The sequence below is a fragment of the Archocentrus centrarchus genome, chromosome 24 (assembly GCF_007364275.1).
Source record: "Archocentrus centrarchus isolate MPI-CPG fArcCen1 chromosome 24, fArcCen1, whole genome shotgun sequence".
Classification (NCBI taxonomy): domain Eukaryota; kingdom Metazoa; phylum Chordata; class Actinopteri; order Cichliformes; family Cichlidae; genus Archocentrus; species Archocentrus centrarchus.
In genome coordinates, this window is record NC_044369.1 from 15,989,366 (window position 1) to 16,006,161 (window position 16,796).

The window sequence follows — 16,796 nt, forward strand, 5'->3', positions numbered from 1 at the left end:
GTGTTAGTATTGTGTATTTAAATATCAAATTTAATTGTAAATTACTGCTATCGAATGCATAAAAACAGCCTGAATTTCCTTTTTATGTCTAGACTGTCTTCTTCACTGGACAAACTGGAAGGGGATGTATTGTTCCTCCAGTCAAAGATCACAGAGAGCCTTGGAGGAAGTGGTTATAACACAGAGAGACTGGCTACACCTTATGTCCCTCAGTATACTGGTAAGGAGTCTAAAACTAGTCGTCTGGATGCCAAAACCTCAAAGTCTTAGTTTCTCTCTCTTCAGTGAGAGCTGAGATTGTGGGCATTTTGTTTTCAGGGTGACCATCCATTTCATGCATCCCTCCCATTCTTGAGGGAATTGCTTCAAAATTTGGACATTTATCCACTTGGACACAAAGACAAACCAGTGTAGAGGTCACAGTGAAGGTCGCTGTGACCTCACATAAAGCGGTTTTTAGCCATAACTTAAGAATTCATACACCAGTTATGAAAATTCACAAAAATGTCTTGTAGGAAAAATGATGACGGGATGACATTTTCTATTTTAAAGGCCTCACTATAACATAATATTCTCCTGTTATTTAAGGCCATAACTAAAGGGGAGGTTGCAACCATATTTCAAATTTGGTCAGACAGTCTGAGTTGGTGCCATTTTTCTTGGGTTCCCACCTTGAAGCTGTGATAACTCTGCAGACCTCGTGTAGAGTATGGACACCACGACTAGAGTGGTTCGCAGAGGCATATGAACATGAAGTGCTTATTTTAGTTTCATGGATTGAAAAAATGCTTAAAACAGTTTTCTGCACTCTGCTTCCAGATGAGGACCGTCTGTCCAAGAGAAAGAGCATTGGCGAGACCATCTCACTTCAGGTGGAGGTTGAGTCCCGAAATAGCCCAGAGAAAGAAGAGGTAAAAGAAAGTCTTTGCAAGCTTCCCATGGTCAAGATCTCAAATGTACCCCTTATAAAGAAGTTTAATGCAAATTTTAATTTTGTTCTACAGAGGACTCCAGCAGAGGAGATCACATTTGAAACCCTGAAAAATGCCATTGGTAAATCCACTCTCATCTCTTGGAAAGCCCTTTTTATCAATTAATGGACCTTTAACGTGCTAAGAAAAAGAATGTAGTAAACTTTATTTTTCATATGTTGACGTAAGTTGCCAAAGCATGATAGCAAAGTCCCTCTCAAAACCACTTTTGAAAGAAAAATCAGGTAACAATGTATTGCCACTTTGAGTTTAAGGCACATTGTATATTATATTGTTTCTGTCTCCCTCTAGTGGACAGTGTCGGTATGGAGGAGCAGGAGAGGGAGCGGAGGAGACAAGTGGTGGAAAAGTTTCAGAAGGCCCCCTTTGAGGAGATAGCTGCCCACTGTGGTGCTAGGGTATGGGACAAAACTTAATAAAATAAAGAATAATTAAAACTGCCTTAAATGAATTGCTTTTAATGTTTTATATCTTGTCTAGGCCACACAACTGCAGAGCAAACTAAATCAAATTTTCGAGATCACAATCAGGTAAGGGACAGATCTTCGGGATCTTTGAGTAAAAGTCAATAATAATAATATAGATGGCAATGATCCTGACTATCAGGACCATGGGTTTTGGCACTGACTGCTTTGTTTTCTTCCTCTTTCTGTTCAGACCCCCTCCCAGCCCGTCTGGAACCATTTCATCAGGTTACGGCCAAAGCCAGAGTCGATCTGTACCCATTTACGAGATGAAGTTTCCTGACCTTTGTGTTTACTAAACCACAAAGTCTTCAGCAACACAAGCATACAATAAAGCCTTCAAGGACAGAAAAGAGATTTGGAAGGGCAACCGATCTTCACTGTAAAATTGTCTTGACCGTGGAATCAAATGGCTGCAGTGCATATAGTACAAACTCAGCTGCAACTAAAGAACAAGCCACCTCTTGATTAACTTAGCTAAGATTTTCTTTTAGCCTTTGATTGCAGCCATAACAAGCTGGCCAGTGTCAGTGAATTAAGCAGTAAAACAAACATATTTCACTCACTTCTGCTTAGACCCGAGTCACACAGGCCTAGAGACTGGTTAGACATTTGGCAACCACCGGTCGCTAAGGAAAGATGTGTAATCTGTGATCAGTTGGGGAGTGGTTGCTGGCAGTTGCTGGGTGAAATCGGTTGCAAAGAGGGTGCTGTACCAAAAACCTCCTCGTGACTGCTTTGGTTGGTAGAAGATTACCGCAGTCGCCCGTAGGTTGCATGGAAGATGCCAACTTGTATGCAACTAACCACTGAGCTTTAGTGAAACTGCGACGCAACCCGGAAAAGGAGACTGTTCGCCTTCAGATAAAAGTTGTGCCTTACCACTGAAATCAGCAAGTTTCAAAAGGTGCAGCTTTTACTTTGAAGACGAGTTTTGCACCTTCAGCAAGTGTTTCCAGACAAGCCCGTGTCTTCTGTGCAAACTGCAGGCAACTGTGGCAATCTGCTACTGATGAAAGCAATCGCAAAGAGGGTTACGGTGCTGCATTGTATACCACTTCGCAACTAAAGAGGTATACGGTGCTTCACCTAACAGCAGCAGACAACCTCCTGCAGCTACTCACCAACCAGTCACTGAATACACTTTTTTCCCCAGTGACCGGCGGTTAGCAGTGAGTAACTACTTGGCCTCTAAGTCTGTATGATTGGGGCTTAGTAATTAATTTTAAGGTGACCACTGGTTGCCAGGTGGTCTCCAACTGGTCTCTAGGCCTGTGTGACTGGGGACTTGGATGTCTGTAGAAACTCCACTGGTTGGATTTTCAAATTAGAAATTGCCAAGAACTGTGAGAGAAAACATGAAATGTTATATATCGTTTTGAGAATGAGTGGAGTCGTTGCATGCCCGCAACTGGAAACTTTTTGATAGCACTACAAATTCTTGGGCATTTTTTTGTTTTGTTTTATTTTTTACCTGTTTGTCCCTTCCAGGGTGCAATACTACCTTTGATCATAAAATTAGATCGACCAACCCTTCTTATATTTTTTTATTGTTTTGATGACCGGGAAGAGTGTATGTTGAACTGAAGCATTTTAGTTTACTTGACAGTGTATTTGTGTGTATCTTTGATTGTTAGTTGGGTAGCCATAAAGGTAATTACTTAGATCTCCCACACCACTTAGCTCTTGAGCATCTGTCTTTTATGCTTTATTATAGCTTGGTTTTGCCTTCTTAGTGTTAGCCAGAAGTGCTTTTTTCTTTGTTTCCTTTACCAAAATATTAGTCTAATTAAAAATTACTTAGAACATATATAAAAACACACATTGCATCAGTCATGACCACGTTAAAGGATTCACAAGAATGTTTATCAGGTCAAATGCTAAGAAAAGTATTTTTTCCCCCCCCTTTCCATATAAATGTGTACATACAGAGGAATATATAAATCTTTAAGCTGATGTACAGCGTAAGGATGTTTGTGTGTGTGTGTATATACTGTATATTCTGATTTTAGACTGCCTCTGCACTGGTTGTGTTCGTAGATAAAGGAGAAATCCAGCTAGTTATTCAGAAACCTAATGTTAAAATCTCCAATGAGTAACCAGCAACACATGAAGTCACAACAGGAGAAATTTGCATCAACTCAAGGCCAGAATGTCCCACTAACTAATGAAGGGTTACTGAGCTGATGCTGGAAAAGCAGGTTTAAAAAAAAAAAAAAGATTTTCAGCTTTACTCAGACTGGTTTCATTACTGTCATCCTGACCTGTATTGTTCCCATTACATTCTCAATCCTGCTGGAATGAGTTTGCACTATGATTTTTTTTTTTTTTTTTTTTTTTTTTTTTTTTTGTACTACGCTGCAGCTTTTAAGCTGCACATCTAAGCAAGATTCAAATACATCTAAAACCCATTGTGTGCGCACAGTCACACACAGGTATACAAAGTATGATGGCAATAATTTGGCACGAAGTCTGGCTAACACGGCCCAACTGTAGGTAGCAGATCATATTTGTGCGTTTTAAGTTGTGCCTGCTGTTGTCGTGGTGCTGTGATGGTTCAGTTTTGTGGCATTTTGAAGAGACCACCTGTTGCGCTCTCTCTCTGTGTGTCTCTGTGCTGCTTCTGTGAGTGAACCACACCGATTCCAGCCATCCTGCGACCATCTTGATCAGGGTAGAAGGTGGTGTCTGCTTCATCCCTGTCATGAGCCGCAGTTTGACTGGCTCCGTTTGTTTTCTTCTTCTTTTTTTTTCATGTCATGTCCTGTGTATATCTGTATCACCACATGCCAGTGTATAAGATTGTCTGTTCATGTTTACCCTTTTTACCAGTGTGTGAGTGAGCATATTTATGTGTCTGTGCTAACACTCGTACAGGTGTGTGTGCGTGTCTGTGTCATCATTACCGAAGACCAAGCTCTCCAGATGTGGTTTACAGTTTTGTCCAGTGATTCTTTCTACCTTGTGAATGCAGAAAAAGCTACTTAACAGCAGCGTGCAGCTGTTTAAACCTTCCAGTGACACCTTGTAAAATTTGTGTTTTCAGCATCTTGAACTTGGCAGTGAAGACCTGTAGTCCACGTGTCCTCATTGCATCGTGTAATTTGATATTAACTGACGGTAATCCAAACTTACTTTTTGTCATTACATGTCTGGTTAATAGGATCTGTTTACAATGTAGTGCTGTAGGTCAAATCTATTCATTCTGTGAACTTTGCACTTTAAAAACTGGAATACCTAGTGACAAAGGCAGCTTTTACATGGAGAAAATGCCTTACGCGTGTCATACCTGACTTTGCATGCTAGTTGATGTTGCCGTGTTGTACAATAAATTTATCTCTAACCATGAAAGGCCTGCCCTGGTTTGAATTTGCTTTCTAATGTGAGCTCTCTGAGATGGAGAAAGAGCATCATCATTTGGAGAAGCTGGAGAAACCCACGATGACTCCTTAATACCAGCACCAGCGTGATCTCCGACTGTTCGCTGAGCTGCAGTGTTCAAAGTAGTGTTTGAATTACCTGCTGTGGAGGTCATCTAAGTGGTTCCAGAAGCACATCACTGTGTGTGTGTCTCTCTCTCTTTTATTTATATATATATATATATATATATATATATATATATATATATATATATATAAGAAAACAATTCTGATTTCACAGTAAGCTGTGAAATAGTCCTAAGAATTGAGAATTATTGAAAATGTTAATTAAGCAGTTAGAACTCAGAGTCATGCTGATTTTCTGTGGTTATGCCAGCGGCTCTGTGGATGGCAGTCTGGCTGCATTTTAATTAAACTTAAGTACAAATATTCATGGGCCCCAGAGAGTAAATTGCAATAACTTATAAAGTAATAAGACTTACAAGTCATATGACTTTCCTCTTAGATATAGTTTTGCTGGCACTCTAAGTAAGAACCTTGCAGTTTATAAGAAACAATTTATCCCATGCTATCATAAAGAGTTATTGCATTTGGTATGAAAGAGTTGGTGTGTCTGTACTTGTGACAGTGGAGCTGAATCAGTCTCTTAGAGAAGGTGCGCCACTGCCTGTCCAGTAAAAAGTGGGCGATCAGGATTATCCGTGATTCATGAGCAGTTTGTTCCTTGACCGCCTCTGCACCCCTCCATATTCTACATGTTTAGAAGAAACATTAACTCAGCTCGTTGTTTAAAACTTTAAAATCCCGTTTCTTGTGTTTTCTCATCCTTAATATTCAGAATTTTGTCTGTTCATCTTCTCCTAAATCCTCACATACAGTACAAGGCAAAGGTATTGAGGCACAACTCCATTTCTTCACAGTTTGTTCCCAAGGAGCCAGACTTGGTGGTCTTGACCAGTAGTTCTCCAGGCTTTCTGAAGGTCTTTCAAAATTTTTTGTTTCCATTTTCAGAGGAATGTTTTTCTTTTGTTGTTGTTTGTTAAGCCACTTAAGAGTGACCTATGAATCATTCAAGCATGAAAAAAGGCACCAAATTTAAGGGGTGAACCAGTGTGTCTGCTCATGACAAATAAGTAACAACAAACCTATTTTAAATTCTCTTTAAGCACTTTGTTACTTGCAGCCTGTCACAGTTCAGTCTATTTATTTTTATTTTTATTTTGTACAGTGTGTCCCTAAAAGATTTGAGGAAACTGGATAAGTGAAGGACAAAATACCACCTGGAAAGCATCTGGTTGGCAGCAATTAGATTTTTCATCCCAAACTCACTGTCCCTCCACAATTCTTTAAAGAAATTTTATCTAGCATAGGGCAGCCTGTTCTTGTCATTATAAATAGCAGTCTGTCCTCAGGTGTGGTCTCTGCTACTTTTAAACATGCAGTAGTGCAGCCACTGCTTAAGAAACCTGGCCTTGATCATACTGTGCTGGCTAATTATTGGCCTATTTCTGAGCTGTCTTTTCTTTCTAAGGTTTTAGAAAAAATTGTATATTGTCAGCTGAAACAGTTTTGATGAGAATAGCACCCTGGAGGTTTTCAGTCAGGTTGTAAAACCCTTCATAGCACAGAATCTGCTTTAATAAGGGTTTTTAATGACAATTTATTTGCCCTTGAAGCAGAAGGATGTCCATTCCACAAAACATCTCCTGGCATGTCTAGGTGATATTAAAGCTTGGTTGACCTTGAACTTTTTAAATTTTAATGAAAAGAAAACAAAGGTGATGGTGTTTGAACCCAGTGGCTCCTGTGAGTCCTTCTCTGTTGACTTGGGACCCTTGGAGGTATATTTTAAACCCATTATTACTGATCTTGGTTTTAAGGTGGACAGTGATTTTAAATTGGACAGCCAAATCAGAGCCGTGGTTAAGTCCAGTTTTCATCATTTGAAGTGATTGGCATCAGTAAAACTGTTTCTTTTTAGGCAGCACTTTGAAACAGTGATCCACGCTTTTATTTCATCTCGACTGGATGACTGTAACTCACTGTATTTGGGAGTCAGTCAATTGCTACTCTTACATCTGCAGCTTGTTCAAAATGCTGCTGCACAACTTTTGACGGGAACTCAAAAGAGAGAGCACATGACCTCTGTCGTGGCCTCACTTCACTGGTTGCCTGTATATTTTAGGATTCATTTTTAAATTCTTACGTTCGTTTTTAAATCTTGCCCCGCCTTACCTCTCGGAGCTTCTTCACATACCTTGTCGGTCTCTCTTGGAGGTACCAAGATCAAGAAGGAAGCGCAGAGGGGACAGGGCTTTCTTTATCGTTGGTCCTGAGTTATGGAATGACTTGCCTTTGCAGGTTAGAGAGGCCCCTTCACTGACCACTTTTAAAGTTTGTCTTAAAACCCATCTTTTTTTCCTTGGCTTTCAACTCCAGCGGGATGTAGTTATAAACTGTATGTTTTTGTTTTGTGTGTGTGTGTGTGTGTGTGTGTGTGTGTGTGTGTGTGTGTGTGTGTGTGTGTGTGTGTGTGTGTTTAACCTGAAAGAGTTATTTATTTGTTTTTTATTTATTGGTGTTTTAATGTATTGTGGTTGTTTTAAAGTGCTTTATAAATAAAGATGGTATGTTATGGTATTATTGAAGCAGTGTGGGATCATCCTGACAGAGAACAGAACAAAAGGCAGCCAACATCCAAAGAAGAGCTTTGAATGTCCTTCCAGAAGCCTGGAGAACTATTCCTGAAGACTGCTTAGAGAAACTGCAAGAAAGCTGCCTCAGAGAGTTCACGTTGTGTTGAAGAATAAAGGTGGCCATACCAAATATTGACATTCAAGCTTGTTAGAATTGTATAAAATCTGTTTTTGCCATATATGCTGTATTTCTGTGTATATTTGCACGTTTTCCTAATAAATTCCTGCACCTATTTTTCATTTTCCCAGCAAAATGTAAAGAAATGAGGGGTGGAAGACTTTTGCAGAGCACTGGCACTGAAGATGAAACTGGTTTGCCAATCACACCTCTGCTAATACCGTTACCTCCTTATGCTTATTGTCTGTGGTGAAGGATCTGAACTTATATAACATCTTTTAACCTTAGTGGTTCTACAAAGTGTCTTCCAGTGTGTCCATTACTGGTGGGGAACTGCCTTGAGCTGCAACTCAGGGGGTCTTTGGCAGCTGAAAGGGCCGGTGACTGACCCTCTTACCCTGCTTCGCTGCCTGAATCACCTCCCAAATTTTTAAAATTCCTACAGCCTGTCAGCCATAATCAAGGTTTTGTGTATTAAATGAACCTATGTGGAAAATTACTGCTATTCCTTCTTATTTACGTAAAGACATGACTTTTAAAACTGTCTGAGTAGATTCTTCTCACACACCCACCTCTCACCTTGCTGTGACATTCACTGTTCAGCTCAATTTTCAAAACATTAAGATGAGTAATGGTGTTTCCCACAAGAAAAAAGTATAAAAGCTTTTGATTCAAGGCCAAGAAGTTGAAGGCAGTCAGTGGGTGCATCAGTGTTTTTATTCAACATAACACTGTCTAGTTTAGGTTTTATTGAGAGGAACATTGGCCCATAAAAGACATTCAACAACATGCTAAAGATAGCAACAAGTTTGTGTAATTTAAAATTAAGACATGTGTTACTAACATGCAATGGCTATTTGACTCTTTCAGCTAGTCGCCTCTCCTGCTCGGTCCTCCGTTCATCCCATTATCCTCTCCACATCCTTGACTAAAATGTTCCTGAAGAACTTGGCCAGCTGCCCCTGAGGGTTCTCCTCCCACAGCTTCACAAAGCCGCCGTTACGTTTAGATGCAGGTGGGCTGCCCCATCTGAAGTGACTCATCTTATAGGTCCTATCTTTCCTCTCCTGCAAGCTCAAGGGGATCTGTGACTTGGTGCTGTCCCTGGCCCTCAGCCATCCCTGATTTTCATTACTTCCTCCATCAACGTCCCCCTCTGCTCCATCTTCACTACTGCTCAGCTGCCTGCGAGTCTGAAAAGGAAAACGGCCCTCAGAAGAGCTCCCTCCTTCCAGGGAAGAGGCAAAGACTTTAACGGGTCGACGTTTACGGCCCGAGGGCTTCCCCCAGCGGAAATGCTCCATTGAATAGGAGCGTCTCTCATTGCTGCGGGCCCTCAGCTTTGACTCTCGCATCTTAAGTCCTGAGGGTTTGCCCCAGCGGAAATGCTCCATTGTGTAGGAGCGCCGCTCGTCGCTGCGGGCTTTCAGGTCTGACTCGGGCATTTTGTCATCAGAAGCCAGTGTGGCCAGAATGATTCTGAGTAAGAGGTTGTCATCATCAAAGTCATCACCACCACCGTTGTCATCGGCGTCAGCATCACTGTTAACATTCGGGGCCAGTGCACTGAGCTCTGGGATTTCAGTCTGGATCACAGACATGCAGAGGTGAATGCAGTCCTGCGTGGAAGAAATCGCAAAGACAGAGTTATAGAAAGCAGGGAGACTTGATAGTTATGTATTCTTGTCAGATGCTTGAATTAGACCGTCCTGACTGTCTGTTAGAAAGAAACATCCAGATCACAAAACCTGATGTTACTTGTTACCCCATCAAAGAGGAAGGAGATTTACTTTCAATCTTTGGGCTTTGATCATGAAATCACATTACTTACTTCAGTAATTTGAACAACTGCAAAGGGCATTATTATAAAAAAAAAGAGAAAAAGGGTTCAGACGGCTGCTGGTGAAGTCATGCGACATAGTATGAAAGTAAAAAAAAAAAAAAACTTCTAGGTCTCAAAAAGTACCAATGAATTCTTTTTTTGAAAGTTAGTGTTGGATCTGTAAAATAATTACAACTTCTGTATCCAGAGACATCCACTTTAGGCTGTTATCAAGTTGACAAAACAAGACATTTCTTAAATGAAAGGACTGTGTTGACTGATCTTTTCAGCTTTTACATTGTGAATGAATAAAATTGTGATTTTATGCATTTTTGATTTCCTGGTTTTTCTTTAGACTGCTATTCATCTTACTCAATCATCTCTTTAACACCTCTCAGTTAAAGAGGTTAGCCAATGATGACAGTCTAAAATAAGTGAAATAAGGTGGGATTGTTCCACCTACCAGTATCCTTGCCTTGCTGCTCAGGTCCTTGCAGATTGAGTTGTCCCAGCACACTGACTCAAACCCAGGGATGCACACAAATGCCATCACCACCACCAACAACCAACACAGACACACCATCTTCAGCCCGGTGCACAGGACACAAACTCGACTGGGATGGAGCTGCAGAAGTAAAGCAACAGTGGGGAAATTCTCTTCAAAACTGTGGAAAGTCTTTGAGTCTCAAAAGACAAAAATATGCATTAATCATCTCCTAATATCTCCAAATGTCTTTTTGTGAGGAAATACAGTAGGTGTCTCCTGATAATTGCACTTGCATAACACTTTCCTCCCTTCCTTATGTAACATGATGTGTTTCAACACTATCTTTGAAATAGTCAGAGAGGAGAGGATTTGAGGCTGTGTGTGTCATGGCTGAATAATCGTGAGCTCAAATACCATCCATCCACCCATCTTCCGGTTATCCAATTTGGGGTGGTGGGAAGGCAGGATACACCCCGGACAGGTCACCAGTCTGTCGCAGGGCTGACACAAAGAGACGGACACCCATTCACACTCACATTCACACCTAGGGAGAATTTAGAGTCACCAGATCAGGGGTACATCCATTTTATTTTGAAAGTTGTTGAACATATGGCAATGTTTCTTCTCAAAGGAAGCATCTTTGAGAGTGCTGAGGGGTTTGCATGAAAATGATCAGCAGGACATGTCTGGATGGCGTGTTTCAGATCATTGTCCTGCTGCATAACCCAAGTGCATTTGAGCTTCAGGGCATGAACTGATGGGCGAACATTCATGGTTCTGTCAATTACAGCAAGTTGTCCTGAAGCAGCAAAGGAGCTCCAGACCATCACGCTACCACCACATTTGACTGTTGGGATGATGTTCTTTTTTATCAAGTGCTGTGTTAGTTTTATGCCTGATGTCACGGGACTCAACCCTTACAAAAAGCTAAACTTTTGTCTCATCAGTCCACAGAATATTACCCAGAAGTCTTGGGGATCATCAAGGTGTTTTCTGGCGAATGTGAGACGACCCTTTGTGTTCTTTTTGGTCAGCAGTGGTTTTCTCCTTGAACTCTCCCATGGATGCCATTTTTGCCCAGTCGCTTTCTCGTTGTTGAATCATGAACTCTGACCTTAACTAAGTTCTTTACATGTTGATCTGTTTTTTTTTGTGACCTCCTGGAGGAGTCATTGATGCATTTTTGGAGTAATTTTGGTGTGTCAGCCACTCCTGGGAAGGTTCACCACTGTTCCAGGTTTTCTCCATTCGTGGACGCTGTCTCTCACTTCAGTCCCAAAGCCTCAGAAATGGGTTTGTGACCCTCTTCAGACTGATAGATGTCAGAGACTTTGTTTCTCATCTGTTTCTTCTGATTGTGGCATGATGTGAAGCTTTTTGAGATCATTTATCCTGCTTCACTTTGTCAGACAGGTTCTATTTAAGTGATTTCTTGATTCAGCAGGCCTAGCAGTAATCAGGCCTGGGTGAGTCTGGTGAAAATGAACTCAGCTTCCCAAAAAATGTGGTTGATCACAGTTAATTCATGATTTAACAAGGGCGGTGGTGGGGCACTACTTTTTCACGCAGGGGCAGCTGAGTTTGGATAGCTTTTTTCCCTTAATAAATGCTGCAGGTTCTTTCTGTCTAATATTAAAGGTTGTTCGATGATCTGAAACATGTGACATGAAAGTGTGACAAACATGCAAAAAAGAGAAAAAAGAAATCAGAAAGGGGACACGTACTTTTTTTTTTTTTACAGCACTGCTCTCTGTATGCAGAGAGACTGCAAATAAAATGTAATCCTGATGTCACTGCCTTCTACTGCAGAGCTGTGCATTCCAAATAGGTCTCATAGCTCATAGCTGAGCTTTTTTAAAGCACGGGGAAATTTGAAGCAGATTTGCCAAGCAGCAACAGGAAACGCAGTGTTTTCTTCACTATCGTCTGTGTATAAAAGACAAATGTAGCTACTTTGAGATCACCCGTTGCTTTGTAAAGTTCTGTCTTGAAGCGTCGAGCTAATGAGCTGAGCATTTCTCTGTCACCATCTATCTACTGCAGGGTGAAAGGTGTTGCTGCTTTTCTGTGTTCACGAAAATCTACAGCAAATGTTAATAATTCTGGTGAAAGTTGTCCTTTCAGACATAAATTTCTTTCCCTTACCTGCAATGATTTCTGGATGGACCCTTGATTACTTTCATTTTCTGAGCTCTGAATAACCCTGCTTGGAAAACAACCAGGAAAAAGGAATCCAATCGTCCCAACAAGGCTTTGCAAAAATACACGATCACAACAGTAACTATTTCTTGCAATACACTACTTCACTGAATATGAATAATATGCTGATTCTGAAGAAGAGGAAGCTATACAAACTTTGAGTGATTTCTTTCATGCCTCTTATACCCTTATTGCAATGTTTCTTATCACTTTATCTCCTTTTATACTCTTCCACTTCTCATCAACCTTGAGGACAGCTGTTTTTTTTTTTTGTTTGTTTGTTTGTTTGTTTGTTTTGTATGTAATATCTATGATATTAACCCAAACTACAACATATAAGCCCAACCCAATAAGTGTTAACTGGTTTTGGTTAAATCTGACACATTGCTGGCCATCTGATATTTCGCAGATGGTAACATTTTAAACCTCCTTTTAAATTGGCCTCACTTTTAAAAACTTTCCCCCCCGGCACGTTAATTGTTTGAAGACTTTTTGTTTTTTTTCGCTTCCTCCTCCATTATTCTAAAGAGTGAGTCCTCGGTGGACCATTGTCTCTGCAACTCTGGCAGAGACTCTTCCTACAGAATGACTCACTGAGCTGAGCTGAGCTCTCCACAGACAGGCGCTGGTAAACGAAGCACGAGAGCTGCAATTAAGATAAATTTAAAAATCATGCCTGTGAATTGATATGTAGCCCTTTGAAGGTCTTGTGAATTAGATCAGTGTTTGTGTGCATTAAAGGAAAACAATCTGAATTTAGCTCAGTATAGCTGTGCATACTTTACTGACTGCACATAAATTAAATAATAGAAATTCCCGAATCCATCAGTGAGTCTAGTTAATCAGTGCATTTGTGCTCATTCATTCAGAAAAACAGGAGCCTGCAAAACAATCGGATCTCACTTTAACCGATGCCAAACAAGCAAGTTCAGACTAATAATATAAATATATTTGTACCTTTTTTCAGACGTTTTCTCTTCTCCTGCTTTTCTCACTCCGTTTGTCCACTGATCCTCCACTCTGGCGACTCTAAACTGTGGTCCCTCTCCTCCTCTCCTGCTTTCTCTCCGCTCTGTGAGAAATGCTCAGTAGGAGAGGGTCTGCTGTTGCTTCCTTAAGGGAGGAAAGCTCTTTTTATAGACACATGAAGTAAAGAGTCTCAAGGCCTCGGGGTGTGATTGAGGTAAAGGGTCTCTTGCTCCTTCTCTTGATGGGGAGGAGTGTGCATTCATGTAGTTTTGCGTGCGGTACACTTAAAGGCTTCCCACACACTTTTTGATCAATAGCGCAGCTCACTTCATCAGATAGGAGATGAAGCTGTGGTGAACTAGTTAACTTGTTGGCCTCTTTGTAATCCTCCTCTGATTGGCATACTGTCTTAAAAACCTACAAGTATCCCGAGTTTCTTGAGCGCATGTTTACACGATTGTGTAATGATAACAACAACTGCTGTTCATTAGCGGGCCGAGGTCCAGGCTCTAAATCTCTCAAAGGTCGGCCCTAATCGCTGACACCTTTACACTCTGAGCCACAGTGAAGTGTGCCAATCGATCTGTCTGATTGGATCGTTTCTCTGTGGTTCTCGTTTTACAAGGTGTGCATGTATCCCTGTGTGGAAACTTCATTATGAGGACCTGACTCACTGTTTCGACGTCATGAGTGGACCTCAAGTGCAGATGATACACACAAACAAAAAAATAAACACGCACGTGGTGCTTTAAAAGCGAAATATTGAAGCTCTCCTTTCATGCAGTTTAGCGTCAGTGCCAAACACTGCTGCTTGTTTGCTTCAGGGTTAGGTGCGCAAGGACAAGCCACACAGAATAACACGAGTGGAGAACAAGTGCCCACTGTGAAAGACACTGAACATGTCCTTTTCATAAAATGTGACCTATTTTTTGAAATCCCCCCTTTTTCAAATAAAGAAAAAAAGAAGAATATTGCAGTGTCCTCAAAAAAAACCATTTTGAGCAATTTGGTCTTCATTTTGTCTCTAAAAAGGACAAGGTAACTAAATAATGAGAATGAAGATGCTTATATGATTAAAAAAAGGCCTTTTTTGCTCACTTGCAGCTACATGTGGGTGAGGTTGCTGCGCTCAAAGCCAGAAATGTGTGGCTGATATGATGGTAATAAGGATATGCCCTCTTACTGACATCATACAGAGCCAAGAGTAGAAAAAAATGTCAGTCTGAAGCCTTACAGGTTTGGCTCACGGGGATCACTGGCACACGTTTGCACTCATTATTTCACACTTTGGCCATGTTTGATATAAACATCCAGCATTGCAGCATTATATACACAAAATAAAATAAAAAAAAAGGATAATAATGTCTGTCCCCTTTAAGTATTCATCAATAAGCTACTAAAATGACTTCTTGCAAATCTGTGAATTAGTGCAATATAGTAACATTAAACTGAATAAAAATATCCTCAATCCTTCTCAGCCCAAATGAATATTGTGGCTAAAAAAATGATACATTATTATCTTATCTTAACCTCCTAAAGTAAGTTTTGCCACCTTTCCATATGCACATACACTTGCTGACACCTTTATTAGATACACCTGTTCAACTTCTTGTTAACACAAATATCTAATGAGTGTATATTATATGCATACAATGACATATGTGTATGTGGTCACAAAGGGATGGACATGGTCAGCAGCAGTACTCAGGTCGGCTGTGGTGTTTAAATGATGTGCAATTGATATTAAGGGGCCCAAAGTGTGCCAAGAAAATATCCCCCCACACCATTACACCACCAGCAGGCTGAACCAGCGCCCGGTGTGGTCTTCTGCTGCTGTAGCGCATCTGCTTCGAGACTGTGTTGCGCACTCAGGGATGCTCTTCTGCATACCTTGGTTGTAACGAGTTGACTTCCTGTCAGCTCGCAGCAGGCTGGCCTCTGGTCTCTTCTGACCTCTGGCATCAACACGATGTTTTCACCCGGAGAGCTGCTGCTCACTGGGAATTTTTTCTTTTTGGGAACATTCTCTGTAAACCCTGGAGATGGTTGTGATGGAAAATCTCAGTAGATCAGCAGTTTCTGAAATATTCTCCGGCTTAACATTTTCAGTGAAAAGTTCAGCCTCTTTCCGTCCCTCATTTTCAGAAAATGAGCCAAAGAGCTTCGTGTGATGTCAGGAATTCTTGGCTTTCTCGGTCGTTACATATTAAATAGGACGGAGGTGAGGGTGTAGAGAAGTCATTCAGTCAGCTGTCCTCGGCCTGCTTTGGTTTTCCTGTAGTCCTTATAAAGCTTTGAAGCTTCTAAGGGTGTAGTCGACTCGGTGGAGGTTTCCAGCTCTGGAGAAACAAAACACCCCCAGACACGAATCTTCCCACCTCGGTGCTTCACTGTGGGTTTGATACACTGTGGTGTCATTATTTTTCCTTTACATAGCATTTCCTAGTACTCCCACTAATCACGTAAATAGCAGTAAATGATCAGTAAATAGCAAGATTTTCCATCATTTACTGTAAAACGAGGGTCCTCTGACACCAAAACTAAAGTCTTCTTGTGAAAGGACTTTTGCCGATTGGAGTCTTGCTTTCTTTATTTAGAAAACTTTGTAGCCGTGAGCTTGCCTTTTCCGTCTCTCTGAGCAACAATGTATTGATCTTCCCTTTGGGTCCTCCTGAACGTGCTTTGACTACAGCTGATCCCGTTTTCACAAAGTGTTTTAGAGAGCCATGCGCTGCCACCCTTGGAAAATAGAAAATTTGATCAATAACAAATTGAAAAACAAGGAAATGATTACAGTAATAATGTCGTGTTCCAAAAGGATCAAAGCTTTGGTTGAATTAAGCAAAAAAAGATGCAAAATGTCGATTGCTTAAATGCTCTTGTGTTATGAATGATAAAGAAGATTAAACCTTTAAAATGCCCCCTCAGGTAAACCCTTTAGCTCTAGATGACCTGTATTGCATGTTTAAATAAAAGCTTCAATCCCACATCCCAAATCTATATCTGTGTTTATAAATACAGCATTTTGTCACAAAACATTTCCTCCATTTTGTGGCAATAATGTTTCAGTTTCTATTATTATCATCTATACACACGAAAAGTTGAAAGGCTACTAGTTATTCAGATAAATGTGTTTCCTAGCAGGCTTTGGTTACATCACAAATCCCAGGCATCACTGTCAGCAGGAAGAGAAGGAGACAGTTCTCCTGGACTGCCTAAGGCTCAGATAATCATCAGCTATAAGGAAATATAACTCCTTGGTTATATTTAGGGGTATGATGTTAGCAGCTTGAAGTTGAGATAAGGTTTGTGGCACGAAAATGGCATTCTGAAGTGGGAGCTATTCTTTCTTCTCTCACCACAGATTTAACCCGGTTAACCTCCATGTGGCCTTGCACTGCAGGTGGTGTTTGTTCCGGACAGTGCCTGCTTGCGAATTTGAGTCATTACTGGATGCGAATGCTAAAACAAAAAGGGCATGCTTGCTTGCCGAGCCTCCTCTTCAGTGGAAAAATAAAGGTTATAACAAACAGAGATGATGCATTCCTGCAGCACTTAAGAGTGTAATTCAGCTCCCTGCTGATGTTGATTACTTCCACTATTTAATAACACTGCAACCCCAAGGCAGGGCTGTGCAGGATGTGAATCACCAGCAAATAATAATGCTGT

General features: G+C 40.9%; 2 protein-coding genes across 6 annotated transcripts in view; one reads left to right on the plus strand and one right to left on the minus strand.

Annotated features, from left to right (window-relative positions):
• The window catches only part of LOC115774387 (protein EFR3 homolog B), a 32,503-nt gene extending 27,696 nt beyond the window's left edge, over positions 1-4,807 (plus strand). For 3 of the 5 annotated variants that reach the window (XM_030721643.1, XM_030721644.1, XM_030721645.1), the window contains 6 exons: positions 93-220; positions 820-911; positions 1,005-1,053; positions 1,284-1,390; positions 1,473-1,522; positions 1,650-1,755. In XM_030721643.1, coding sequence (XP_030577503.1) covers positions 93-220; positions 820-911; positions 1,005-1,053; positions 1,284-1,390; positions 1,473-1,522; positions 1,650-1,755 — 532 coding nt within the window. Of the gene's footprint in view, positions 1-92; positions 221-819; positions 912-1,004; positions 1,054-1,283; positions 1,391-1,472; positions 1,523-1,649 lie in introns of all 5 variants that reach the window. The other 2 variants (XM_030721642.1, XM_030721641.1) reach the window with 1 other exon arrangement.
• A 3,549-nt stretch (positions 4,808-8,356) lies between these two features.
• On the minus strand, positions 8,357-13,430 carry LOC115774393 (pro-opiomelanocortin-like). Its single transcript, XM_030721655.1, has 3 exons — positions 13,116-13,430; positions 9,936-10,097; positions 8,357-9,269 (listed from the first exon to the last, which is right to left on the minus strand). Exons 2-3 carry the CDS (start codon positions 10,053-10,055, stop codon positions 8,550-8,552), a joined length of 840 nt encoding a protein of 279 aa, XP_030577515.1. The 5' UTR covers positions 10,056-10,097; positions 13,116-13,430; the 3' UTR covers positions 8,357-8,549.
• Positions 13,431-16,796: the final 3,366 nt, after the last annotated feature.

What these genes read in the sequence shown, in the direction of transcription:
- LOC115774393 (XM_030721655.1), bottom strand. Translation starts at nt 10,055, where the DNA reads ATGGTGTGTCTGTGTTGGTTGTTGGTGGTGGTGATGGCATTTGTGTGC. An exon ending in GCAGCAAGGCAAGGATACTG is followed by an intron (nt 9,270 to 9,935) that starts GTAGGTGGAACA and finishes TCTTCCACGCAG; the next exon opens with GACTGCATTCACCTCTGCAT.